Here is a 24,395-nt window from a genome sequence, read left to right on the forward strand (position 1 = left end):
TGTGATTAGACTACTAACTCTCTATCAATAATAAAAGAGTTAATAGTGCTTAACTCCATAAATTATCACTATTTTCACGAAGATATTATATTAATTTTTTATATCCATATAAACCCTTTAATTCAAGGGTTTATCTGCTAAAAGTTTTTAGTTCAAAATCTATACGGTAAAAATAAAAATAAAAATAAAAATAAAAAATCAGTAGGTGTAAGCGGAAGCAGTGATAATTTAGGAGGCTGAGAGTAATTAACCCATAATAAGAACACGGAAGATCGAAATTGGACGTTTTATTTATAGCCAGTGTGCGTGGGAGTGAGAGGAGAGGGGAGAGATAGAGAGATGGCATTGAAGGTGTACGTTGATCGGATGTCGCAGCCATCCCGTGCGATCCTAATCTTTTGCAAGTAAGTAACTCGAAACCATCTAAAATTTGCTCGTTTCTTTCTATCCGATTTCAACCCTCAGATTTTTAATTTTTTTTTACAATAGGAGTTTGTTTGCGGATAATCTTAGCTTAGTCCAATTTGGTTGCGTCTCAGGGTAAACAACATAGATTTCGAGGAGGTGACGATTGTCCTCGCTAAGGGCCAGCATCGATCGCCAGAGTTTAAAGGTATTTCTTCTCGATTTCGTTCTTTTATGTCCATTTAGTTTCTGTCTTCCTTATGATTGGAAGTATATTTCCAGTTTCGTGTCTAAAACCTAATTACTTGTAGATCGTAATGAAACAGCGGATGCCTTTTTAAGATTAATAAAATGGGAAATATGTAATATAGATCTTCCAACAAATTTCATATTTGCTGAACTTATAGTGTCTAGGGTTCTTTCAAGTATTGGTGCAACTTATAATTGAGAGAAATTGTTATTTTTCTTGGTGTTCTTTTCTTTGTAGATTTTGTTAACTAGGATTGCTTTTTTGCTCTCAGAAATAAATCCAATGGGTCAAGTTCCAGCAATTGCGCATGGAGGGAATAAATTGTTCGAGAGGTAACTGATAATTCTCATCCCAGAAATTTTGCTTGGAGATTTGTTGGAATGCTTCCTCTGTTCAAACATTTAGTTTGAATGTTTATTCGCTTTATATCTTCAAATACTTGGGAATCATGAGATGTTTTTTCTTGAATTGGTCATCAAGCATGAAGATTACACCAAAAGTAATCTTTTTGCTGCTCATGATTTGCTAAAAGCCCATTTGGATATCATGGTTACCATCAGAAAAGTAATCTTCCTGACTACGGCTACCATCAGAAACAAAAAAGAAGGGAGGAGAAAATGGAATGGAGATAAAATGGTTATGCATAGAATAGTGTGCCACTGTGGTAGTGTGGTGGTACTCTCTTCTCATCAACAGTTTTTCTCTTACAATTTTTCATTTAAAGCAGTAGAAATTGTAAGTTATCACTTGAATTTTATGTCTCATAATTTCTTTTACTTTTCTCAGTGTTTGTTGTTCAAATTGCAAAACTATTGAATTCTATCACAAATCCAAGTCTCTTATAAGTCTGCTTTGAACTTGAATTCCTCTCTTGGTTTTTGTATGGCTTGTACTTTACGAGGAGCATAGTTTCCAAATGATATTTTTTCTTTAATTTTAGAAACTAATTTTCTTCTTTCTTTCCGGAGAAATAAAACCAAATTTATCTTTTTGTTAACTTGCCTGTACTGTATTTCTTCTGCTAACTTCATTCTGAAATTCTAATGGCTGTTGATTTTGTCTTGAACAGTCATTCCATCTTGAGGTACCTTGCTTGTGCATTCCCAGGAGTTCCAGACCACTGGTAATTCGCTATATGTCGTTGATTACAAGATATTTTCGTTGTTGGTGCTCTCTCCATGTTATTTGAATTAGTGTTCGCATTTTCTCTTTTCCTTCATGAAGGTATCCAGCTGATCTGTTTAATAGGGCTGAAATTGACTCTATCTTGGATTGGCATCATTCCAACCTGCGTCGTGGTGCAGGTGAAAAAAAAAACTTTCCTTCCTCTTATGCAGTACAGTTTGGCATCGTGCTTTTGTGATGGTTGGTTGAGTAGAGTCCCGTGCAACCATACACTTAATGGCTTCTCCTTTGCTATCCAAAGTGTAACAAGCATCAAGAGGTGAAGGCTAGTCCTTGAATGCAAAAAATATGGTAGAATTGGTCAGTTGGAATAGAAATTTTGTCAATTGATTGGACTTCTACAAGTAAATTGATTGCTAGCCTCTCTGCCTATATTCCACTCTGTTATGTCTTTCCAGTTAAACCTCTTCTGGCTTTCACAAACAAAATACATAAGATCTTTCTGTTGTAAATTTGAGTTTCTTGTTTTATTTTCTCATTTGCGTGGGTGCTAGTGGCACTTGGGGGTTATACATGGTTAGTGCCAACTGAATACCTGATGTTGGAAGACATGATTAAGTCATCTTAATTTCAGGCATATCAGATAAACTAAGATAATTTCTGTTGGAAGTTCTCTAATGGTGCTCTATCTATAGCTTGATTGATTATGAGGTTTGCTGTTTGAATGCTCTCCTTCGCATGCTTTCCTTAAGCTCATTTATGCCATGTCTATCTGGCTTCTTGGAATATATTTTCTCTAGTTTAAATGGACATTTTATGAAGAATCATTAATATGAGGTGGATTATACTGCTTGTTGTACCTTTACGATTGCCAGTTTGTTTTGTAAACATTCTCCATATTATTTCTGCTGGTATCAAAAACATCAGGGAATTACATTCAAGGAAAAACAAAAATTGTGTATACATATTTAAGTTTTCCTGCAAGTGTGATTCTAAAACTTAGATAGTTATTTTTACGATCTTCTCATTTTCTATAGTTAGAACTTCTGCTAGACATGAATAGTAATTGAAATTCTATGGGGTGTTCTTACAATTTCAATATTATTAACTTTGCCATTTTTGTATGACATGTGACAACATCCAATATCCCGCTTTTGCATATCAATGTTTCATATAAACATCTGCTAATTATTTTGCATGACCTGAGGCCTTTTCTCTTGGTATCCAGCGCCCTTTGTTCTGAACACTGCACTAGCCCCTGCATTAGGTCTTCCTTTAAACCCACAAGCGGCAAAGGAAGCTGAGAAGTTGCTCGATTCATCTCTGTCAAGAATCGAGGATCTGTGGCTTAAAGGCAACGCAAAATTCTTACTAGGCAATTCTCAGCCATCTATCGCAGATCTCAGCCTTGTCTGCGAAATCATGCAATTGGAGGTATATTATCCATAATTTGAAACAGTATGTTGCCAGTTAAAACTTTTCAGATCTAGATAATGCTTGATATAGCTTATCGTGAAGTAGACATCTTGCATAATGTATACCAAAAAACCATGCTTATCTTAGAAGGTAGGATCTAATTATGCTGTGACGGTGATTGTATTTGTCTTGCTCTTCAGGTGGTGGATGAGATGGCTCATGCAAGAATTTTGCAGCCTCACCAGAAGATTCTGACTTGGATCAACAACGTCAAAAGTGCAACTGACCCTCATTTCGAGGAAATCCATGGCATTGTTTATAAAGTCAAGGCACGGCTACGTGACAACCTGGCTGCAAACAAGGCTAATCAGGCATAACGAGATGCTGTTTACTTTAGTAAATTACCCAGGTCTTCTGTGACCAGAATCCATTGTGGTTAATTGTGTTAGTGATTTGCTTTCTGTGCAAAACAATATTTGAGTAATAAAGATGACATAGTATGGTCTCTGCTGAGTCTTGGGTAAAAAAATTAGAGTAATATATCCAGCTAGAGTACATACAAACACTTTTTTTTTTTCTCTTTTTCCCTCTAATCGTGGGTAAAAATTAGAGTAGTATGTTGAACTAGACTCCAGTATTCTCAGGCTCAATCTCAAATAAGTGCCTTGCGCTGTAGTCCTGATTGAATTAATAGACTGAGGTTATGAATTTGATTTCTTCTATAAAAAAAATTAGGATTATATTTAATAAATTTCCTACTAGAATGCTATGTACGCTTAATTTAAACTAATTAAAATATTGGCTTGAATCTATATATCGAATAGTGCTATAGTCACTAACCCTTGGGATATAGGTTTGCCATTAAGATCCATTATATCATAAATTGCAATCTTAGGTTCAGACTCTCCATACGTAATTTTGTAGGAATTCGCTACAACCGGGCTTTCAACCTGTTGATTTCTTCTTTATATATAAAGATATGGCTGACATTCGTCTGCTGTAATTTACTACGACCTAGCCTGCAAAGTATCTTGTCGGGGATCCTTCATTGTTCGCAGCTGGGTATAGGAGGACAAAAAATAATAGATCGCAACTGGACGTTTCAGCCGGTGCCTTTGAGAGAGTAAGAGAGGAGAGGAGAGAAGAGATTGAGATGGCGTTGAAGGTGTACGTTGATCGGATGTCGCAGCCATCGCGTGCGATTATAATCTTCTGCAAGTAAATACTTCGAATCCATCTAAAACTTTCTCTTGTTTCTTTCTTTTCGATTTCACCCTTCAAATTTATAGGAGTTTGACTTTGGATAATTTTAGCTTTCCCCCTTTTGGTTGGGTTTCAGGGTAAACAGCATCGATTTCGAAGAGGTGAGGATTGAGATCGGTAAGGGTCAGCATCGATCGACGGAATTTAAAGGTCTCGATTTGGTTCTCTTTTTGTTCATTTAGTTTTTATTTCTGCGTCTTCCTTTATTTGAAGAATAATAAGAGAGTTGATTACTATTCTGACGTAAAAACCCTAATTAGTTGTTGGTTCGTAATGAAAAAGTTGTTGGCTTTTTACATTTGTAAACAGGAAAAACATGTGACATGTATCTCATAGCAGATCAGTATGTTTGCAAAACTTATAGCTTAAAGTATGTCTACAGGTGCTGTAATTGAGAGAAATTGATAATGTTGTTAGCTATACGTTTTCTTTTTCCTTTCAGAAATAAACCCAATGGGACAAGTTCCTGCAATTGTGGATGGAAGATATAAATTGTTTGAGAGGTAACTCATAATTGTCATACTACAGTTTGAATGAAAAGCTTTAAGTTTGAATGAAATATTATTCTCTTTATACGATAAATACTCAGGTACCATGAGATACCTTTTCTTGAATTGGTTGTGAAGATAACAAATAAGTAACCTTATTGCTGCTTAATTGGTTATCTAGGAGTTATTTTGACCTCTTTCCAACTAAGCTCACTTCAAAAGCAGAAAGGGGAAAAGAGAAAAGAGATATCATGGCTATGTATATAATAGGCTGCCACAGTGGTTGTCCTCTCTTGTCATCAACTGTTTCTGTTAGAATTTTTTCATTTAGGGTGGTAGAAATTGTTATTCTCATGCATTCGTTCCTTCTTGGAGAGTTTGTCATCATAAATTCAGGTCACATATTTGCCTATTTTGAACTTGAGCTCTTTCTCTTTATTTTTGATGACTTGATTTAAAATGATAGTTTATCTTTAAGTTTGAAAAGTGATTTTCCTTTATCCTGAAAAGATTCGTTGTTGACTTGTCTCTTCTACTGTATTTCTTCTGCTAACTTCATTCTGAAATTCTAACGGCTGTTGAATATGCCTTGAACAGTCACGCCATCTTGAGGTATCTTGCTTGTTCATTCCCAGGAGTTCCAGATCACTGGTAATTCACTATATGACATTGACTCTCTCCATGTTAATTAAATTACTGCTCACAGTTTCTCTTTTTCTTCATGAAGGTATCCAGCTGATCTGTTTACCAGAGCTAAAATTGACTCTATCTTGGATTGGCATCATTCCAACCTGCGCCGTGGTGCAGGTGAGAAAAATCTTCCTTCTTCTTATGAAATACCTCTGTTTTGTAAACATTACCCATATTGCTTTTTCGTGGTATAAAGAACATCAGAAGAATTGGATTCATGTAAAAACAAAAAATGGATATACCTTTTTAATTGATGTTGCAAATGTGATTCTTAATCTTAGATAGTTGTTTCTATGATCTTCTCATTTTCTCTTTTTGGAACTTCTGTTAGACATGAATGGCAAACTGAAATTCTAAATGCAAAACAAAAGGTAAATATGAGGCTTTATTACAATTTCAATACTATTCATGTTGCATTTTTTCTTGGGACATGTAGTGATACTTGTTGCATATAGATCTTTTCTACAAACATTCCTGATTGATTTGGCATGACCTGAGGCTGTATCTGACACTGTAACTCGGCATCCAGCTTCCTTTGTTCTGAACAGTGTGCTAGCCCCTGTATTAGGTCTTCCTTTAAATCCACAGGCAGCAAAGGAAGCTGAGAAGGTGCTCAATTTATCCTTGTTGAAAATTGAAAATATATGGCTTAAAGGGAATGCAAAGTTCTTACTCGGCAATTCTCAGCCATCTATTGCTGATCTCAGCCTTGTCTGCGAGATTATGCAATTAGAGGTATGTGATCCAAACGCTAAGTTGCCAATTAAACCTTCCAGATCTTGATATTGCTTGCCGCGGGTAATAAGACAATATAACTTCTCATCAAGTAGACATCTTGCATAATGTATACCAAGAAACATACTTATCTTGGAAGATAGGATCTAATTATGCTAAGATACAAGTGATTTTTTTTAAAAAAAAATTAGAGAGAGAAAACAGTAATATTGAAGCTGTTACACTGATTTATTCGTTTTGTTCTTCAGGTGGTGGATGAGAAAGATCGTGCAAGAATTTTGCTGCCTCACAAGAAGATAATGACTTGGATTGACAACGTCAAGAGAGCAACCAGTCCTCAGTTTGAGGAAGTCCATGGTATTCTTTATAAAGCCAAGGCACGGCTACGTGGTACCCTGGCTTCAATTGCTAATAGTGACATTGACCTCAGCTTGAAAGCTAAGACACTATCAAAGCTATGACAAGGTCAATCAGGCAGCAATGAGATGTAGAGGGGTAGACTCTTTACTTGCGTAAATTAGCCAGGTCTTCTATGGCCAGAAGCCATCATGGATGTGTTAATAATTTGCATTCGGTGTAAAACAATCTTTGAGTTATATGTTGACATGGTAGGGTAAATTAATACACAGTTGTAATCAAATTTCATTCTAATTTTCCAGCTTGTTCTCCATGTCAAACACTCCTAGCCTCAACTAGACTACATCCTGGCTCTTTGATTAGTCCTCTTTTAATCATTATTCTCCTCACATCCTTAACATCTTCCCACCTCCCAACTGCAGCATAAATGTTCCCCAAGAGTACATAATTCCCAGTATTCTCAGGCTCAATCTCAAAAAGATGCCTCGCAGCCAGCTCCCCAAACTCTACATTCTCATGAAGCACACAAGCACCAAGTAGAGCACCCCATACTGCATGGTTGGGTTCAAATGGCATCTCTCTGATAAGCCCAAATGCTTCCACGAGCCTACCGGCACGGCCAAGAAGATCAACCAGACATGCGTAGTGGTCAACGTTTGGTCTCAAGCAGTGCACATTTAGCATTCTTTTGAACAACTGCAGACCCTCATCAACCAAACCTGCATGGCTGCAAGAATACAGCAAGGAAGTGAAGGTGACCTCGTTTGGTTCCACACCAGATTCCACCATTCTCTCGAAGAGCAAGAGAGCCACCCTCGCATGGCCATGCATTCCATAACCGGAGATAATTGCACTCCAAGAAACAAAGTCCTTTACAGGTAGCCCATGGAAGAGTACCCATGCGGTGTCTAAGTTGCCAGCCTTGGCATAGACGTCAATTAAGCCTGTTGTCACCTCCATACTTCTAAGAAAGCCCATTCTATATAAGTAACTATGAACATTCTTCACAAGTCGCAGATCTGCAGCCTCTGCATAGGCTGGAAGGAGGCTTGATATTGTAGCCAAATCTGGTGGCACTGCTTCTGCTTGCATTAGTTTGAATTGCTCTATAGCACACTCTGCCTGCTCATTTCGTGCATACCCCGAGATGATTGCATTCCATGTTGCAGTTCTTTTTGAGCCCTTCTCAAACACCATTGAGCTCAACTTCGTGCTACCACATTTGGCATACATGTCGATGAGGGCAGTCTCCACAATTATATCTGATTCAAGCCGAAGCCTGATGCATGATCCATGAAGACTTTTGCCCTGATTTATGGAGAGCAAGGAGGTGCAAGCTGAGAGCAGAGACGCCATTGTCACTGCATTTGGTCTAATACCCAATAGCATCATATGGTGAGAAAGATTCAATGCTTGGCTCCCCTGTCCATGGTAGATATACCCACCAATCATTGCAGTCCATGAGACTACATCTCTCTCACACATTGCGTTATCAAAGATTCTTCTCGCCTCTCCCAAGCTCCCACATTTGGAGTACATATCGATCAAAGAGTTCTGCACAGGAACGTAACCACCCAAATCAAACTCATCGACCAATTTATGTACCAACTGCCCCCTCCACAAGTCCTTCAAATGAGCACAGACCGGCAACACTGAGACAACAGTGGCATGATCAATTTCCACACTGGTATCCACCATCTGATCAAAAACCTGCAATGCCTCCTCCGCACACCCATTCTGGAAGTACCCAGCAATCATGGTGTTCCATGAGACGACACTCCGGTTATCCATTTCATCGAACACCTTCATTGCGGCCTTCTTGTCCCCACAATTCATATACATAGCCATCAGAGAATTCTGCGCGTACTCATCCGAACAGAACCCAGAAGCCAATGCCTTGCAATGGATCACAATACCCAACTTATAATTCTCGGGATCACCGCAAGCCTTGAGAGCAAATGGGTAGGTGAAGTTATCGGGACGGAAGCCGGAGGCGATCATGTCGGCAAACAGGCCGAGGGCATCGCGGTGGAGGCCGCATTGGACGTGGCCACGGATGAGGGTGTTATAAAGGAAGATGCTTCTTGTAGGAATTCGGTCGAACAGGCTGCGGGCGTCAGAAGTGCGGCCAAGGAGTGCGTACATGGAAGCGAGCTTGGAGTGAAGGAGGCGGGAAGAGAGGAGGAGACCGGAGGAGATGAGGAGAGCGTGGAGTTGCTTTCCCTGGAGGCGGCATTTGGATTGGGTGATGGATTTGAGGAGGGAGATGCATCGTTGAGGGGAGAGAGAGTGTGGGAGTGGCGAGTGTTTTGAGATGGACAAGGCTGGCCCATTCATTCATGTGTTGTTTTGTTAGGAAGAAAGGGAGAAAACTACACTTAATTGTGATGCCGTTGGAAGTGCGACGTATAAATTATATAGAACTTAAACTCGACTTGTAACTATATATTAGTCAATATTTAATTAGGACATGAAAAGATGTATTATCCTATAAAAATATAATTTAATATAAAGATAAAATTAGATCCTTGTGATATGCCCCTACGGATTCTTTATCCATAAAAAAAATACCAAGTTAAATCTACAGAAAAGGTAAACTATAATTTACCGAGAATAAATTTGTATGACTAAGTATCTACTAGGATTAATGCCCAAATAATTAAATGGGCTCATGTTTTATATTGTAGTAAGTACTTAAATAGGTTCAAATCACAGCGATATTATTCTAAACCATAAAATACTGGTTACATAGACGACGATAGCCTATCTAATCCAGTACCTTTTGAGATAATAGATTCCTCCCATAAAAAGGTGATCGATCCATATGGAAAAAGTTTTGGATTGGATTCCTGTTATCTTTCTCCTAGTGCTTATTCCTCTCCCTCTCTTTCCCTAATAGCTTTTCCCGAGTGCATCTCCTTTTGTTTGCTCATCTAAAGTGTCTCTCAGGATATTCGAGGATAAGATATCCAGAGATCCAACGTGTACAACTTATCTAGACTTACTTCCTCATCGAAAACCTCGAGGATGGTTTGATCTTATTAAATTTTTTAAAAAAAATCTCTCTATCTCTCACACTAGGATAATAATTAGAAAGGAAATTGGCTTTGATCCGTATATTATGTCTTAATGCCGCAAACTTGATACCCCCCACCTGAATTAATTATCCTTGTCCTTCCACACCGCAAATGGTCACACTACCCTTCAACTTGCAAATCTCGAGCATGGATCAGCGTGCCTGATACGATCGGAGAAGGGGCAAAAGGGTCAGAGACGGAACTCTCCTTCAACTCGCCGTCGTTTGGTGGTACTACGCTTTCCTTCATCCGTGGCCCATGGGGCCAAATGGAACCCTCTCTCTCTCTCTCATAAGGACGCTTATGACGCATAGAGCTGTTCGCCTTCTTCCAAGAACTCTCTCTCGCGCGCGCACTGTGGTTGGTTTTAGAGGTTCTTTCTGATTTCTCTGTCACTATCTCTCTGTTGTTATCTCTCCCGAGTATTGCTTTGACCTCCTCTACGCTCTCATCGTAGGCATGCAAAAGAGATTAATAGCTCAAAGGAGAAGGTGTGCACTACGGCATGACTAACTACGTGAGCGGGGGAGAAGAAGGTGAAGAAGAAAATCTCGATATTTATATCTACTGTTCTTTTACTTCTATTTGGTGCTTCCATCTAGCTTTTTTCTTTTCTTCTCTTATCTTTATTAGAATTTCCTAGAGCTGGGTAGTAGCTAGTGAGATTATACTTCAATCTTAGTTCTTGATTGCATTATTCTTTAGCTGCTGTATATATCTATGATGCTTATGCATTTTGGTCTGAAACAAAAGGTTTTTTCTTATCCATCTTAGATTTGCTACTAAGATGCTTTATGGAAATAATTGCTTTAGAGAAGGAGGGTGATGTAGATGATAATCTATTTTATTTGACCTGAGTCATTTACTATAATTAAGTTGCAATCTGGAGGTGGAGATGCTGACCTATCCCTTTTACTATGATAGCTTATCCCTACATTGAAGAAGATGGATGACTTTTTATAGCCAAAAAATAGCAAATGATTGACTTTTAACATACAAAAAATTTAGTTTCATCAAGAATTTTTTATATTAGTAAAATCATATTTGAAGTGAGAAAATGACTGAAAGTAGATTGGTATGTGGGGTGTGCAGTCAATAATGAAGGTTGTCATAGAATGTTTCTAGGAGAACAATGATTAATTTGCTTCGCTGAGTTCTTTAAGCCACTGTAAATTTGACAAAGAATCTGCACTCATATGCAGCAGAAGGAAATGATAATAGGTTATTGTGCTTACCTATCTACATATTCTGCTACAGGAGTTCTCTGTTTATTTAGAAATTTCATGCATGTAGATAACATTTCAAACTTGGAATTAATAATTCTGAATTACTTCACCTTTAGTGACCTGCTTATGCTTAATTATTACTAACTTGTTATTTGTAAACGACACCTAAGCCTTTTTAGCCGCAATTTCATTTAAATACTTGTCTAAGTACATATGGAACTGAAAGTTTGAGGCTTTTGTTTTTGAGAGCATGAACTAGGATTCTCTGACAGCTTGTCATGGGGAGCATCACCGTATTCTCTTTATCTTCTTTAATGGTGTTTCTTTGGGCTGTGGTCCCTCAGGGAATTCAGCTGTTCTCTGAACCACATACAAGAAATGTTATAACTCAAAATTATTCTAGACTTGTTCCACCAAAACCCCTGTTGTCGTGATTGTGAAAATAGTTTTCTTTGGAAGATTAGTTCTCTTATGCACTATGATTCATATTCTTATTCACAGGAATAACATAAAAGATCAAGTTATTTCTGGAAGATGATGAAAAAGGACAACAATTCAGGGGAGAAATTAATAGTTGTCGGTATAAATTGATAATAAGGTTGAACAAGTAGATGTCAAGCTTTCTTGTGTTTATGTTATAGTTAATACTTCTTACGGAGGAAAGAGTGACTGAGACCTTTTGTCAAAATAGACATAAAAATAAAATAAAAAATGAGACTGTTACTATTAGTAGATACAGAGGATGTCAAGATGTCTTCTCTTGGCTTTTGTGATACCAAATTACTTCATAGAAATCCTCTCATAGGAATCGGGAACATATTAAGTAGCATGAGACTGTAACCATTATGGACTCATTGAAGTCTATCTATGCACCCACCTCTTCTGGCAGCCACCACCTCTACCCACCTCACCCACCAAGACTTTGCTTGCTCGTCTTTTTTAAGAATATGGTCGTCTCTCCCCATAAGATTTAATGATTTAATTAAGACCCATCAAAATCTTTGGCTCATCCACCAACTCAATTATGGAATACTTCTGACATCTCAAGTCAAAGTAAATGGTGCGAGATTAATATCAAAGATTCACGTCCTCAAGTATTGCTTACACATTTGAAACATATACGTAATCCTAGATATAATTTTCCCTGTACATTGTGGTATAATTTTTGCACTCATTTGTATCTTTGTTGGCTGTTATTTGTTTACCAAACTGGTTGTTGATATGGTTGGCTTGTTCTGACTTCTCTGAAGTCATAATAATCCCTTAAAAATGACCAATTAATTACCTATCTTTCTCTTTGCTGATTCAGATTAAGCTCGCAGCAGGTGGAATCCTTTACCCAACACCATCTACCCCTGATTAATTAAGAAAAGATGAGCAGCCTCAAGCTTGCTGTTGAGGTGGTCAGTGCCCATGACCTCATGCCAAGAGACCCTCAAGGCTCGGCCAATGCCTTTGTTGAGCTCCACTTTGATAACCAAAAGTTTCGTACCACCACCAAAGAAAAAGACCTCAACCCAGTTTGGAACGAGCAGTTCTACTTCAACATCTCCGACCCTGCTTCCCTGCCTGAGCTAGACCTTGAAGCCTATGTATACCACATCAACAGAGCAAACAACAACACCAAGTCATTTCTTGGCAAGGCAAGGCTGTCAGGAACCTCCTTTGTTAACCACTCTGATGCAGTAGCTCTTCACTATCCATTGGAGAAACGTGGGATCTTTTCCCGTGTTAAAGGAGAGCTTGGCCTTAAAGTTTTCCTCACTGATGACCCTGCTGTGAGATCTTCTGAGCCTGTCCCTGTTATTGATCCATTTCCTGCTACCATTGCCACTACTAGCACTAGTGCTTCATCAATTCTTAGCCATCAAGCTCAGACTCAGGCTGCTGCTATTCTGGAGAATAGATCTGAGCAAACTAAATACTCTTTCTACCATCTTCCAAGCGAGCAGCACCAGTACAGCTCCGTGGCTCCGCAAGGTGAGCCGCCAGTAAGGTTCACCGTCGACGAGATGAAGCCCGAGCCCCCTCGTGTCGTCAGGATGTTCTCCTCGTTGTCTTCTCAGCAACCGTTCGACTTCCAGCCTAAAGAGACGAGCCCGTCCCTCGGTGGCGGACGAGTCATCGGAGGCCGGGTGATACCGGGGGAGAAGGCCGGAGCGTATGACCTCGTGGAGAAGATGCAATACCTATTCGTGCGCGTCGTCAAGGCACGCGAGCTGCCCTCGATGGACATCACCGGCAGCCTCGACCCCTACGTCGAGGTGAGGCTCGGGAACTACAAGGGTGTAACGAAGCATTTCGAGAAGAATCAGAGACCCGAATGGAACGAGGTGTATGCGTTCTCTAGGGAACGCGTGCAGGCATCCGTCGTAGAAGTTGTGGTCAAGGACAAGGATCGTATGACGAAGGATGAGTTCGTTGGCCGGGTGATTTTTGAAATAAATGAAGTGCCTACGCGCGTCCCTCCGGATAGCCCATTAGCTCCGGAGTGGTATAAACTAGTGGATAAGAAGGGGGAGTGGATTAAAGGTGAGCTCATGCTTGCAATCTGGAATGGAACCCAAGCAGATGAGTGCTTCCCTTATGCAACTCATGCAGATGACATTCCCACGGATTCTTCTATACAGACCCACATCCGAGGAAAGGTCTATCATGCGCCGACGCTGTGGTACCTCCGAGTTAACATCATTGAGGTGCAGGATATCGTCCCCTCCGATAAGAATCGCTTCGCGGAGGTGCTCGTGATGGCGCGGGTCGGCAACCAAACCTTAAAGACTAAGCATTGCCAATCGCGGACGCCGAGTTATCAGTTCAACGAGGATCTTTTGTTCGTGGCCGCCGAGCCGTTTGAGGAGGAGTTGCAGTTGTCGGTCGTCGACCGCGTCGGACCTGACAAAGACGAGGTGCTCGGCCATGTTCGGATACCTCTCGGGGAGATAGCCCGGCGGTTAGACAACCGTCCCGTCCGGCCGAGTTGGCGTGACCTGAAAAGGCCGGGATTGATCAACGTGGACCAGTTGAAGGAGGAGAAGTTCGCAAGCAAGATCAACCTCCGCCTCTGCCTCGAGGGCGGTTACCACGTGCTGGACGAATCGATCCACTACAGCAGCGACCTCCGGCCGACGTCGAGGCAGCTGTGGAAGCAACCGATCGGGTTGCTGGAGCTCGGCATTCTCAACGCCGACGGGCTGCATCCAGTGAAGACGAAGGATGGGAGGGGGACGTGCGACACGTACTGCGTCGCAAAGTACGGCCGGAAATGGGTCCGGACGCGCACCATCATCGGCAATCTTAGCCCAAGATTCAATGAGCAATACACATGGGACGTCCATGATCATGGCACGGTGCTCACCATTGGGGTGTTCGACAATTGCCATCTCTCGGAGAAGAGTTCTAGCTCTAGCTCAAATGGTCAGAGAGATACGTTTATAGGAAAGGTACGTATCCGACTATCTACGCTTCAAACTGAACGAGTCTATACACATAGCTATCCGTTGCTTGTCCTCCAAAACTCCGGCGTCAAGAAGATGGGGGAGCTCCACCTCGCGCTCCGGTTCTCGGCAACGTCGTTCGTCGACACGTTGTATTCCTACTCGCGGCCATTGTTACCCAAGATGCATTATATTCATCCACTCTCCATAATACAGCAAGATCAACTAAGGCACCAAGCAACGCAAATTGTGGCTCAAAGACTTAGTCGGACGGAGCCACCTCTACGCAAGGAGGTGGTCGAGTACATGTCCGACGCCCATGCCCACCTGTGGAGTATGCGCCGGAGCAAGGCCAACTTTTTCCGGCTCATGTCGGTCTTCTCCGGCTTGTTGGCCGTAGGTAAATGGTTCAACGACGTGTGCATGTGGAAGAACACGATCACGACCATCTTGGTGCACTTTCTCTATCTGATGCTGGTCGTGTACCCGGATCTTATCCTTCCTACTATCTGCTTGTATCTGTTCTTGATTGGATTGTGGAATTACCGGTTTCGGCCGCGGTATCCGCCGCACATGAACACGAGGATATCTCATGCCGACGCCGCAAACCCTGATGAGCTCGATGAGGAGTTCGACACGTTTCCGACCACACGGAGTGCGGAGATTGTGAGGCGGAGGTATGATAGACTGAGGAGCATCGCAGGACGGATACAGGCGGTGGTGGGGGACATTGCGACGCACGGAGAGCGGCTTCAATGCCTGATTAGCTGGAGGGATCCCCGTGCGACGGCACTGTTCCTGTTGTTCTGCCTGTGCGCGGCGGTGGTTTTCTACGTGACGCCGTTCTCGGTGGTGGCGATCATCCTGGGGTTTTATTGGATGAGGCATCCAAGGTTCCGGCATAAGACGCCGTCGCTGGCGATGAATTTCTTCCGGCGATTGCCTGCAAGGACTGATAGCTTACTGTAGAACATGAAAACGAAACTGTCCTTTATTGTTATGTACTCGTAGTATTTATCTGTATGTCTAAGTTGTTCAGGTGTGGAACTCGTAGTAGTTTGATATATATTAGTACTTGAAACAGGCCTCTTTGGAGGCTAAAAAAGGTCGTGTTGACCTCTATCAAACATTTCTATTTGGATTTGGATGTTATGGAGTCGTACAATTTGAGTTGAAAGAGTGAATGTGATTGCGTTGAATTACTCCTCTGTTTCACTGCTATTGAACCCTAATTTCTTTTTCTTTTTCTTTTTTTTTCTTTCTTATTCGAAATTGATGGATAATTGTCATTCGACTGTAGCTAGCCACGTGTCAACACAAGAAAAGGCGTTTGCTGTCTCTGCCAACACCATATGTAGTTATTCCCAATGAGGTCAACGATGCACAACAATGATTGATATTTATCCACGTGCCAAGGAACTGGACGTAAACGTGGCTTCATAAAAATTTGGGTTCACACAGGTAAGTAGCACCTCAGTAAATTATTCAAGAGTTAATCTCTCTCTCTCTCTCCCCTTCTATGCTTTGTTCTCGCTTGCGCTGCTTAAGAAATCTAACGCTCTCCTCCTCCTCCTCTCTCCTTCTCTCCCGTCACCTCTCCTCTCCTTCCCGAAGAACCCTTCTAACCCTTGCCGGGATCCCTTCTTGTTCGATCCCAAGCAGACCTGTTAGCTTCCTCTCCGCCGCTTCTTCTCTCTTCTCAAGATCCGCTTCTGATATGGCGAGCCAATCTGCTTCTTCCATCCACGACTTCACCGTAAAGGTTGAGATTTGGAATACCTTTTTGACTTCTTTTTAGTTGTTGAGTGAATCGAAAGATCGGATTCGGGCGATTGTTTTACCTTCGTGGCCTAGGGTTTGTTTCTAATTACCTTACCTTGTTTAGAAGAAGAGCTTTATACTTGTGTTGGGTTCGATGGAATTTGTTTAATTTTCTGGAAAGTGAAGTGATTATGATGGTAGTTGCATGGGTTTTGAGATACTTCAAGATTTCGGGGGATTCTCTTCTGTTCAGGGTTTTCTGGATTCAGTTCTGTTCTCAGTGTTCTACCGTTTCTATTGAGCGTTTTAGTTGTCTTGTTTTTGAAGGAGAAATGTGAAAAGAATCATCTTTGCATTGCAGGATGCAAGAGGAAATGATGTGGATCTCGGCGTCTATAAGGGGAAGGTTCTGCTGATTGTGAATGTGGCATCTCAATGGTAGCATTCTACATTCTTGTATATATTCTTGATTTAATTATGAAATTGTTCACTAATGTTCAATATATCTGAAGTCATAGAATTTTGCTTGTGCTTGTAAACAATAAATAAATTTATAATGGGTGTTCAGTAAATTCTATGAAGCTTTTAAGTATTTTGTGAACATTAGATATTATGTACAAATTAAAGATAATATTGAAAGACGATGTTTGGAGATATTGCTCCTCAACGGTCTGGAGGTGGATGCTCTCTTAAGGGCAGTTCTTGTAGTGGTGCATCCTGGTGTTATACTTTTCTGAAACCATGCATCATGGGGCTGAATTAATTTTATAAGCGCAGTGCAGTGCAGTTGCATATCTCAATCCTCACTGATTTGGCCATGGTTAATTGAGATGATGCCTTGGTGGTAACCCCTGCAGTGCTAATACCATAAGCAGTTGTTTCACTTTGACTGGTTGGCTATTTCTTTCTGGGTGTAGTAATTTGCTTGTTTTGTTCCCTTGATGTTGCTTAATGTCCTGTGTTTCTCTTCTGATAAATTTCTATAAATACTTGTTTCAGTGGATTGACTAATTCTAACTATACGGAGCTGAGTCAGCTTTATGAGAAGTATAAGGACCAAGGTATCTGCCTACCCATCTTTTTCTACATATATTGGTGTATGTTGTATCCTCAGGTGCATATAGTAATTTACTTATCTGTGTCACTAAATTTTAGAAAAATTGGCATACTATCTATTTTTAAGTAACTCTGCTTTATCATTGAGTACATACAGAAGGTGAGTAGGAAAGAGAATCCATTCAGAAGAGTAAACTTAAATTATTGTGATGGAACCTGGCCTCTTAATTAACTCTGCTTTACAATTGAGTACTTACAGAAAGTGTGAAGAAAAGATAATCCATTCAGAAGAGTAATCTTAAATTATCGTGATGTAACCAGGCCTCTTACCTCCGATATATTTGAGTCAATTGTTTTCGGTGTTTCTTTTGTTTCTTCTTACATAGATTGTTTATACAATGCAGGTTTTGAGATTCTAGCTTTTCCATGCAACCAATTTGGCGCACAAGAACCTGGAAGCAATGAGGAGATCGTCCAGTTTGCATGCACTCGCTTTAAAGCTGAGTATCCAATTTTTGACAAGGTAAGTAAATCAATATGGGGCTCCATTCTATTATTTGTTATGCTCCATATTTTTTAGAGATATAAGTTAGTGGTGAGAACAAGACAGCATGCCAAGCTTGATCGGAGCTGCAAACAGCTGAGCTCAAGCAGCTTGTGAGCCAATGAGCGAATTCGACACCCGAGCCATTGTTGATACTGTAACTATATCTTATTGGGAATTGCTTTTTTTTTTTTTCTTCCTGTTATAGGTTGATGTGAACGGGAGTAATGCTGCTCCAATCTACAAGTTTCTGAAATCTAGCAAAGGTGGCCTTTTTGGCGACAGCATCAAGTGGAACTTCTCAAAGTTCTTGGTTGACAAGGAGGGACGTGTTGTAGACCGCTATGCCCCAACCACTTCTCCTCTGAGCTTTGAGGTAAATTTCATTGCAAGTCCATTTCTTAGCTTCTTTTAGTGACTAGCTACCCTGATACATTGCGCCCCTTTTGCAGAAGGACATCAAGAAGCTGCTTGGGGTTTCTTAATGCTGCTTGTTTGAGCCATAGAGGGAGCCACCAGTATGGAATAAATAATAAATTGTGCTCAGGGTGTTATCATTGATCTAGGCTCGGATCCAATTGTAATAATTCCTGGAAAAAGACTACTCCTTGTATACTGCAGACTGCAGTGTATGTTGCTTTTACCTACTTTTGTGACTTTTAAACTGGTACTCTTCTGGTTACTCTAATCTAATCCGCCTTTTTAGGTACAATGATATCTGCTAAATTTATCAATGGAGAAGTAATGCTGATGATTTAACTTGAATTATTGTGGTTTATTTTGATCGCTTTAGAAGGTTCTGACAAGATGACTTGTAGATTTTGATAGGAAATATCCTCAAAAAACAGGCCTTGTTGGCTGGATGCGTAATTCATGGAAAAATCCATTGTATATGTGATTGTGGCTTCGCAGTTCAACCCCGTAGCAAACAACAGCTGCCATTTCCAGTCATTGTAGAAGATTGTAAGTAACAGAAGCAATTAGAACGAAGAGAACATTCTAAGGAGTGCAAGGAATCTGGCTTTTAGCATACAGGTGACATCCTGCTAACATACCACAGCCAAGCGTGCAGACAGTCCTGCTTGCGATGTAGAAATCCAAGAAAAATACCATCACAATTGTCTCAACTTTATATAGCCAACTAAAGAAGCACTGGAACTAAATATTTAGCAGGATATGGGACAGCATATTTGCGAAATAAGTTAGTACAACTTGTGATTCCAAAGATGCATAGTTTGACTATCACCCATGCACATCACTACAAAAGGCATCTGATATACACAGCCTGTGGAGCACCGCCACTAACCCCGAGTCAAGTCAATATCAATGTGGGCTGGCCTGATATCTGCATGCCTTGAAGCAGGCCAGCCGCCAATAGCAGGTGTAATGTTTTGATTGGAAAGTGTGGTGACTGCCGTGGTTGGATCATCGGTCGTAGGATAACCAAATTCAGGACCTGGTTCCTTAGTGCTGTTTACTTTGTTCTTTGCTTTCGTTCCACCATGAATGAAGCTTCCCACAACCACCTACAAGGAGTAATATGTTATCCTAACTTTAATCATATACAACTCAATGATCACTACAAAAGAAGATGCAAGATGGTAAGTGGAGACAATAATAGATGCATCTCATCACTGAAGGCCATTGTCAACACTTTAAGGTTGTCTCTAGAGCTCCTAGTAAACTGAAGGTTCTGGTGCCAACAGCTTGATAAGGACTCATGCTTGTTGTAGACATAAAGTAGCAATCCTTGAAATCTCAAGATTGTAGCACAATGAGCGGAAAGAATCGTTTCATACAAGTTACCTGTACAGGAGTTGCAGCTATCAACAGTCCACCAACACCACCGCCGATCACCCGACCATCCGGACTAGAGAGAGAGATGCTTAAACCCCCTGTCCGGCTACGAGATCCACCATCTTCAGTCATCATATAAGAACCAGATAAGCACAGTATTTCAAATCGACCCTGCAGAAAAATGCATCGATTGAGATTGAAAGGAAAAGCCTCAATAACTTGCACCAAAATATTGTGAGTGAGTGACAGAATCATTTGAGTACATAGTCCAAAATTTTGAAAAGTCCTTTCTATTTCTAATAATCTTCAAACTCTTTAGAGTTAAATAAAGCAGATCTAGTGAATCAATCAAGTGTCCCCACCATTTGCTGGAATGGCAACAGGGTCCATCATTTGTCCACATGGTCTATGTAAACTAGTCTCATGAGACATTGCAATGAAAAGAAAGGGAATAACCTGGCCTAATGCACAGAAAAACATAATAAAGAGTAGCGACAAACCTCGTAAGTAGCAGTGCCGCCAGAAGTTGCAGGCTGACGGAGAGTCACTGAGGATACAGCACCCGTTGCTGACAGAATACAGATCGCCCTTGGACCCTGTTGTGAAAATGACATTATCTTCGAAGAAATGTCCTACATGAAGAGTTAGGAGTATTTATTATCATCAACAAATAGTTAAGCTAAAAGGTCAGAAAATCAGATATGCTGTTGTCTTGTCTCCACCTCAGATTCTTGTGTAGACTAAAAATTCCTGTATCCAATAGGAATATCACAACTGGGCTAAGGATATTGTATAGAGGACTATTGCAAAGTCTTTCTTGCTTATGTATTTATACGTAGAATTACACAATTCATGCATGTGTGCATAAATGCATACACATCTAGATTGCAAAAAACACTTTACCTCATTGCACTGATATGAATTAGGCAACGGTTGAAAATCTCAAGCTATAAGAAGCAAAACAGTGGTTATAATATGTACACCATCCAGAGTAAAAAATTCAAAAAGTTACTTACTAACAACAAGAGAAGACTGGTCTACCTTGTAAGTTTTAGTCATTTGCCAGAATATTTTCTTTTTAGCACATTGCTTTGGTGAAAAGATGCAATAGAAATACTTTAAGGTAAAAAAAAAGCAAGTTAGGAAATATATTACTGAGCACAATAAAAATATTTAGCGATAGCCAGAATAAAATGAGCCCAAAAACAACTTCATAATCAAGCCCAAGACTGAGACACTGACAGTTAAAGTGATACCTCTCCTACTGCAATCCTTATGACATGTGGAGTGAAACCCATTCCAGCTGAACCAGCAACCCATTCTCCTGTGGTAGAAGAAAAAGAAAGAAAAAAAAAAGGTGCTTGCCATAATTAGAGAAAGAAATGCTGATGACATTCCAATATCCAAGAAGAAAACAGCATTCCATATATTACAGATGCTTAAAGCCATTAATGGGAGACAGAAGCACTAAAAAGGAACACAAAATGAGATCTCTAATACTGGCAACCTAAAAGTCATTTTGCAACACCAAAAAATAACAGAACATGGTATTGTAACTTTATCAGAGGAGAAAAGTCTTAAAGCAAATAAAGCATCAGTCTTCGAGCCTAAGGAACATGACCAACTCTATATCAACCCAAGCACACCAGCATAGATACTCGAACTCTAAGAGGATGAACAAAGTGCATCATCCAAGAGCACAAAAGATTTCACCGCATTATGATCTCATAGGCATTAGAGAGGAAGCTACAAATTTACGTCACAAACTTAACTTCTAAAATCATGTATTTCCAAGCAAATGATAAATGGAGCACCACAAATTGGTAAGTGGCAACCCTTGTTTATATCACTACGTCACTGCAGAAAACATCACTTTCATAAGTTCACCCAGAATATGCTACTGCCATTTTTTTTTATCTCACATAAAGCTTCATAAAATATGTCAAAGACTTGTAGAGAAGAAATTAAACAAATCTACAAGATTTAAACCTTAAATACAAAACAAAATGAATTGCAAATGAACAAACTTAAAAGAAAGAAACGAAATTGCACACCTATAGTAAAATAAAAAGAACTTGAAAGACAAATCAAGCAATTAGAATTGCACCCGATACCAAAATACTCTCCAAAGTAGACCAGTCAACAGTAAAGATAAATTAATACAAAAATCCAAAAAGAGAAGCTGTCCCCCATCAATTAAATACTATTTAAAAGACCAGTCATGAGATTTAAACTAAGAGAGATGTAACATATAGTAATCCTTCCTCTGCCACTCCCCCCCTATAGCAAACCACCTGCCTAAGAAGAATATAATTAGCAGATTTAGCTCACCAAGCAACGCCAACTGCTGCTTCCGCCCAGTTCCTGGTGGCCGACCTCTTCCCCGTTTCTGATTACTAGAAGCCGACCCCGACGATATTGCCGAAGGCGCCGAAGCCGGCGACAACCCCAAAGCCACGGACCCATCTGGGCCATATTTTCGAGGCCTCCCCCTCTTCCTCTTTACCGGCTCTCCCGGTCCCATTGTGGCCGGCCTCACGCCGGCGCCATGCCCGGCGATCGCTGGGGGCATCGGAGCCGGCGAGTCTCCATGGAAGGCCAACTCGATTGAGGAGTTGATGGCCAAGCTGGCGTTGGGATTAGGCATCGAACGCATCAGGGGAGACCCAGTGGAGCCGATCCCTCTCTGGATGTAGTACGAGGCAGGGGTCGAAATCGCCATGGATTCCCTCCCATCCATGCATGGATCACAGAATCCCAACTTTTCGCGGTCGGAGAAGACGAAAGGCAAGATCTTTGGGTCAAAGTGTTCGAAGAAAAAACAGAAGAAGAGGGTCGATGGCAGCCAAAAATCCAATATTTTTCCCTTCCAGAGAAACCCTAGGCGAAAAGCAACAAAACCCAAATTCCTACTCGCCGATCGAGAAACGTCGAGAGAAGTGGAGAAAAGTTGCAGCTATAGCTCATTTTTGCACAAAAAGCCCTATCTTTTCCTCGTCTGCCTTCTTAAATGCGGGGAAGACGCCAAAACTGAGGCCCCAGAGGAAAGAAGGGTAAAAAAAAAGTTTGAGAGGGAGAGGTCCAGCTTCCGAAGCTTTCCTTTGCAAGGCAAAATGGCAGCTCGGGTTGCAGGTTTCCGGCGAGGAAAGGTAAAGTTAAAGCCCGAACGCTTCCCCAAAAACCCTTAGCTTCTCCATCTCCATGTTCCTTCGCTCTCTAGATAGAGAGAATTATAGAAGAGAATGGATTAAAGCAATTGTAGAAGAAAGCGAAGTAGTGACAGAGAGCAGAGAGGAACACAGTAGCTCGGAAGAGAGAGAAACCACCAAAGGGAACGCTAGAGAGAGAAAGAGAGATCAAACTTTTCTCACTCCATCTCCCTGTCTAATCTGTGCGGAAGTGTAGAATGGAGTGAGCACGAAGAAGACAGCAAGGTAGAGTACGGGTGGATACGGGATAGGAGGATAATTCCAAAACCCTTTTTTTTCCCGAGTTATAAAAAAAAAATTATATTTTTGTCCCTGAACTGAACTATGATTCAATATCGCATTGCGCCACGCCCCTTTATTAAAATATATTTATAAACTATTTATCCTATGGTGGTTGAAAGATTTACAGCCGTTGGATCCAGGATTAGGCCGGCCGAAAGACGTAGAGGCAGGGAGATATTTTGTATTCGAGATCAGTGGGAGGCATCACGTGACCTTTCCCGGTTCGAGCGAGTTGGGAGACAGCTGGAGGAACGTGGGGCCCAGACGGGAGATTTTCCGGACGGGGATCACGAGGCGACCCCAGTGGGGGGGATCGTCCTGGCCGTCAGATTTATCGGACGGCCATTAATGCTTGTCGTACATGTGCCGCAGTGTTGCTGCTACAGATGCTCCTTCCTCTCTGGGTTTGTTTCGGTGACCGGGTTTTGGTCGTCTGCATGATATCGAAGATCGAACGCCTTTAAGATTCCACCGAGTGGAAGACAACTGGAAAGGCTCCTCCAATGATAGGATTAGTAATAGGATAATTATTACGAAGGTAAAATTAGATTAGTGAGATATCTATTTCGAAATAAAACCTCTTTATGACGTAATAAAGGTGCCATACAAGTGAACGACCGATAAATTTTTAGAATAAAAAGTTAAAATAAATCCCAAGGTTATTAAAACATACATCGAACTGAGATTTGAGAAATAGATACACGTCTTTAGAAGTCGAAATATCTACATTTTGTTTATATTTGAAAAAAAAAAATGACCCCTCTATTTTGAGCCGAAGGACTAAATGCATTTTAACTGTAACTACTTTCTCGTAATATTAGTTTATCCTTCTATATTTATTTTTTATCACTTAATTCTCCATACTTAGTATTATAGGTTGGTGTCAACGCCTTTGGCTTTAACACCCTATACTTAACCCACACTTTCTTATCTTTTATGGACTAAAATGATATTCTATCATTACGTATAAACTAAGGAACAAGCTAACACCCATCTCTAATCAAGGGCAAGAGAAGAAGAGATGGATATTACTTTTTTTATTTTTTGAAAAAAAAACTCTTCTTCAACAATAGATTATTGTCAATCTGAATTGAGTCCAATCCAAGTCCCAAACTATAAATTTGTTATTGGCTCACAGAGCCCGATCCAAAGAGTTCAGAACCCACCCACTATCTAAGCCCAAATAGGTGTGCAGAGAAACCAAATTGGATTCTAGCCCAGGATGGTCAAAAGCCCAACCTTCACTATTGAACGGGCTAAGCTTTGTTGGGTTGATGGAT

The 24,395-nt window shown here is 40.7% G+C and overlaps 6 protein-coding genes across 7 annotated transcripts; 4 read left to right on the forward strand and 2 right to left on the reverse strand.

Annotated features, from left to right (window-relative positions):
• The first annotated feature begins 139 nt into the window (after positions 1–139).
• On the forward strand, positions 140–3,709 carry LOC140784174 (glutathione S-transferase T1-like). Its single transcript, XM_073131418.1, has 7 exons — positions 140–404; positions 540–613; positions 927–987; positions 1,725–1,778; positions 1,880–1,959; positions 3,009–3,214; positions 3,397–3,709. Exons 1-7 carry the CDS (start codon positions 340–342, stop codon positions 3,571–3,573), a joined length of 717 nt encoding a protein of 238 aa, XP_072987519.1. The 5' UTR covers positions 140–339; the 3' UTR covers positions 3,574–3,709.
• Positions 3,710–4,089: 380 nt separating this feature from the next.
• Positions 4,090–7,023, forward strand: LOC140784173 (glutathione S-transferase T1-like). The gene is made up of 7 exons (XM_073131417.1): positions 4,090–4,414; positions 4,536–4,609; positions 4,902–4,962; positions 5,545–5,598; positions 5,675–5,754; positions 6,167–6,372; positions 6,621–7,023. The coding sequence occupies exons 1-7, from the start codon at positions 4,350–4,352 to the stop codon at positions 6,831–6,833; spliced, it is 753 nt and encodes a 250-aa protein (XP_072987518.1). The 5' UTR covers positions 4,090–4,349; the 3' UTR covers positions 6,834–7,023.
• On the reverse strand, positions 6,987–9,146 carry LOC140784172 (pentatricopeptide repeat-containing protein At5g39350). Its single transcript, XM_073131416.1, has one exon. The coding sequence runs from the start codon at positions 9,064–9,066 to the stop codon at positions 7,045–7,047; it is 2,022 nt and encodes a 673-aa protein (XP_072987517.1). The 5' UTR covers positions 9,067–9,146; the 3' UTR covers positions 6,987–7,044.
• Positions 9,147–10,056: 910 nt separating this feature from the next.
• Positions 10,057–15,668, forward strand: LOC140785320 (FT-interacting protein 3-like). Its single transcript, XM_073133160.1, has 3 exons — positions 10,057–10,179; positions 10,264–10,342; positions 12,342–15,668. Exon 3 carries the CDS (start codon positions 12,406–12,408, stop codon positions 15,433–15,435), a length of 3,030 nt encoding a protein of 1,009 aa, XP_072989261.1. The 5' UTR covers positions 10,057–10,179; positions 10,264–10,342; positions 12,342–12,405; the 3' UTR covers positions 15,436–15,668.
• A 265-nt stretch (positions 15,669–15,933) lies between these two features.
• On the forward strand, positions 15,934–18,539 carry LOC140784125 (probable phospholipid hydroperoxide glutathione peroxidase). Its single transcript, XM_073131344.1, has 6 exons — positions 15,934–16,228; positions 16,589–16,665; positions 17,227–17,288; positions 17,688–17,806; positions 18,036–18,203; positions 18,280–18,539. The coding sequence occupies exons 1-6, from the start codon at positions 15,986–15,988 to the stop codon at positions 18,310–18,312; spliced, it is 702 nt and encodes a 233-aa protein (XP_072987445.1). The 5' UTR covers positions 15,934–15,985; the 3' UTR covers positions 18,313–18,539.
• A 395-nt stretch (positions 18,540–18,934) lies between these two features.
• On the reverse strand, positions 18,935–23,121 carry LOC140784124 (AT-hook motif nuclear-localized protein 11-like). 2 transcript variants are annotated; one of them, XM_073131341.1, is made up of 5 exons: positions 21,956–23,121; positions 20,881–20,948; positions 20,125–20,256; positions 19,634–19,795; positions 18,935–19,353 (listed from the first exon to the last, which is right to left on the reverse strand). In XM_073131341.1, exons 1-5 carry the CDS (start codon positions 22,362–22,364, stop codon positions 19,129–19,131), a joined length of 996 nt encoding a protein of 331 aa, XP_072987442.1. In that variant the 5' UTR covers positions 22,365–23,121; the 3' UTR covers positions 18,935–19,128. The 2 variants fall into 2 exon arrangements, with proteins under 2 accessions (XP_072987442.1, XP_072987443.1); XM_073131342.1 differs by having other exon boundaries at positions 20,125–20,220; positions 21,956–23,043.
• Between the last annotated feature and the right edge of the window lie 1,274 nt (positions 23,122–24,395).

The sequence above is a fragment of the Typha latifolia genome, chromosome 3 (genome assembly GCF_019914945.1).
Source record: "Typha latifolia isolate L0001 chromosome 3, TyphaL0001v2, whole genome shotgun sequence".
In the NCBI taxonomy this organism is placed as follows: Eukaryota; Viridiplantae; Streptophyta; class Magnoliopsida; order Poales; family Typhaceae; genus Typha; species Typha latifolia.

What these genes read in the sequence shown, in the direction of transcription:
- LOC140784125 (XM_073131344.1), top strand. Translation starts at nt 15,986, where the DNA reads ATGCTTTGTTCTCGCTTGCGCTGCTTAAGAAATCTAACGCTCTCCTCC. An exon ending in TCCACGACTTCACCGTAAAG is followed by an intron (nt 16,229 to 16,588) that starts GTTGAGATTTGG and finishes TTTGCATTGCAG; the next exon opens with GATGCAAGAGGAAATGATGT. An exon ending in TGAGAAGTATAAGGACCAAG is followed by an intron (nt 17,289 to 17,687) that starts GTATCTGCCTAC and finishes TATACAATGCAG; the next exon opens with GTTTTGAGATTCTAGCTTTT.
- LOC140784173 (XM_073131417.1), top strand. Translation starts at nt 4,350, where the DNA reads ATGGCGTTGAAGGTGTACGTTGATCGGATGTCGCAGCCATCGCGTGCG. An exon ending in TCGATCGACGGAATTTAAAG is followed by an intron (nt 4,610 to 4,901) that starts GTCTCGATTTGG and finishes TTTTCCTTTCAG; the next exon opens with AAATAAACCCAATGGGACAA. An exon ending in CCAGGAGTTCCAGATCACTG is followed by an intron (nt 5,599 to 5,674) that starts GTAATTCACTAT and finishes TTCTTCATGAAG; the next exon opens with GTATCCAGCTGATCTGTTTA.
- LOC140784124 (XM_073131341.1), bottom strand. Translation starts at nt 22,364, where the DNA reads ATGGATGGGAGGGAATCCATGGCGATTTCGACCCCTGCCTCGTACTAC. An exon ending in GCAGCAGTTGGCGTTGCTTG is followed by an intron (nt 20,949 to 21,955) that starts GTGAGCTAAATC and finishes CTTCTACCACAG; the next exon opens with GAGAATGGGTTGCTGGTTCA. An exon ending in TAGCTGCAACTCCTGTACAG is followed by an intron (nt 19,354 to 19,633) that starts GTAACTTGTATG and finishes TACTCCTTGTAG; the next exon opens with GTGGTTGTGGGAAGCTTCAT.
- LOC140784174 (XM_073131418.1), top strand. Translation starts at nt 340, where the DNA reads ATGGCATTGAAGGTGTACGTTGATCGGATGTCGCAGCCATCCCGTGCG. An exon ending in TCGATCGCCAGAGTTTAAAG is followed by an intron (nt 614 to 926) that starts GTATTTCTTCTC and finishes TTTTGCTCTCAG; the next exon opens with AAATAAATCCAATGGGTCAA. An exon ending in GGGAATAAATTGTTCGAGAG is followed by an intron (nt 988 to 1,724) that starts GTAACTGATAAT and finishes TGTCTTGAACAG; the next exon opens with TCATTCCATCTTGAGGTACC.
- LOC140785320 (XM_073133160.1), top strand. Translation starts at nt 12,406, where the DNA reads ATGAGCAGCCTCAAGCTTGCTGTTGAGGTGGTCAGTGCCCATGACCTC.
- LOC140784172 (XM_073131416.1), bottom strand. Translation starts at nt 9,066, where the DNA reads ATGAATGGGCCAGCCTTGTCCATCTCAAAACACTCGCCACTCCCACAC.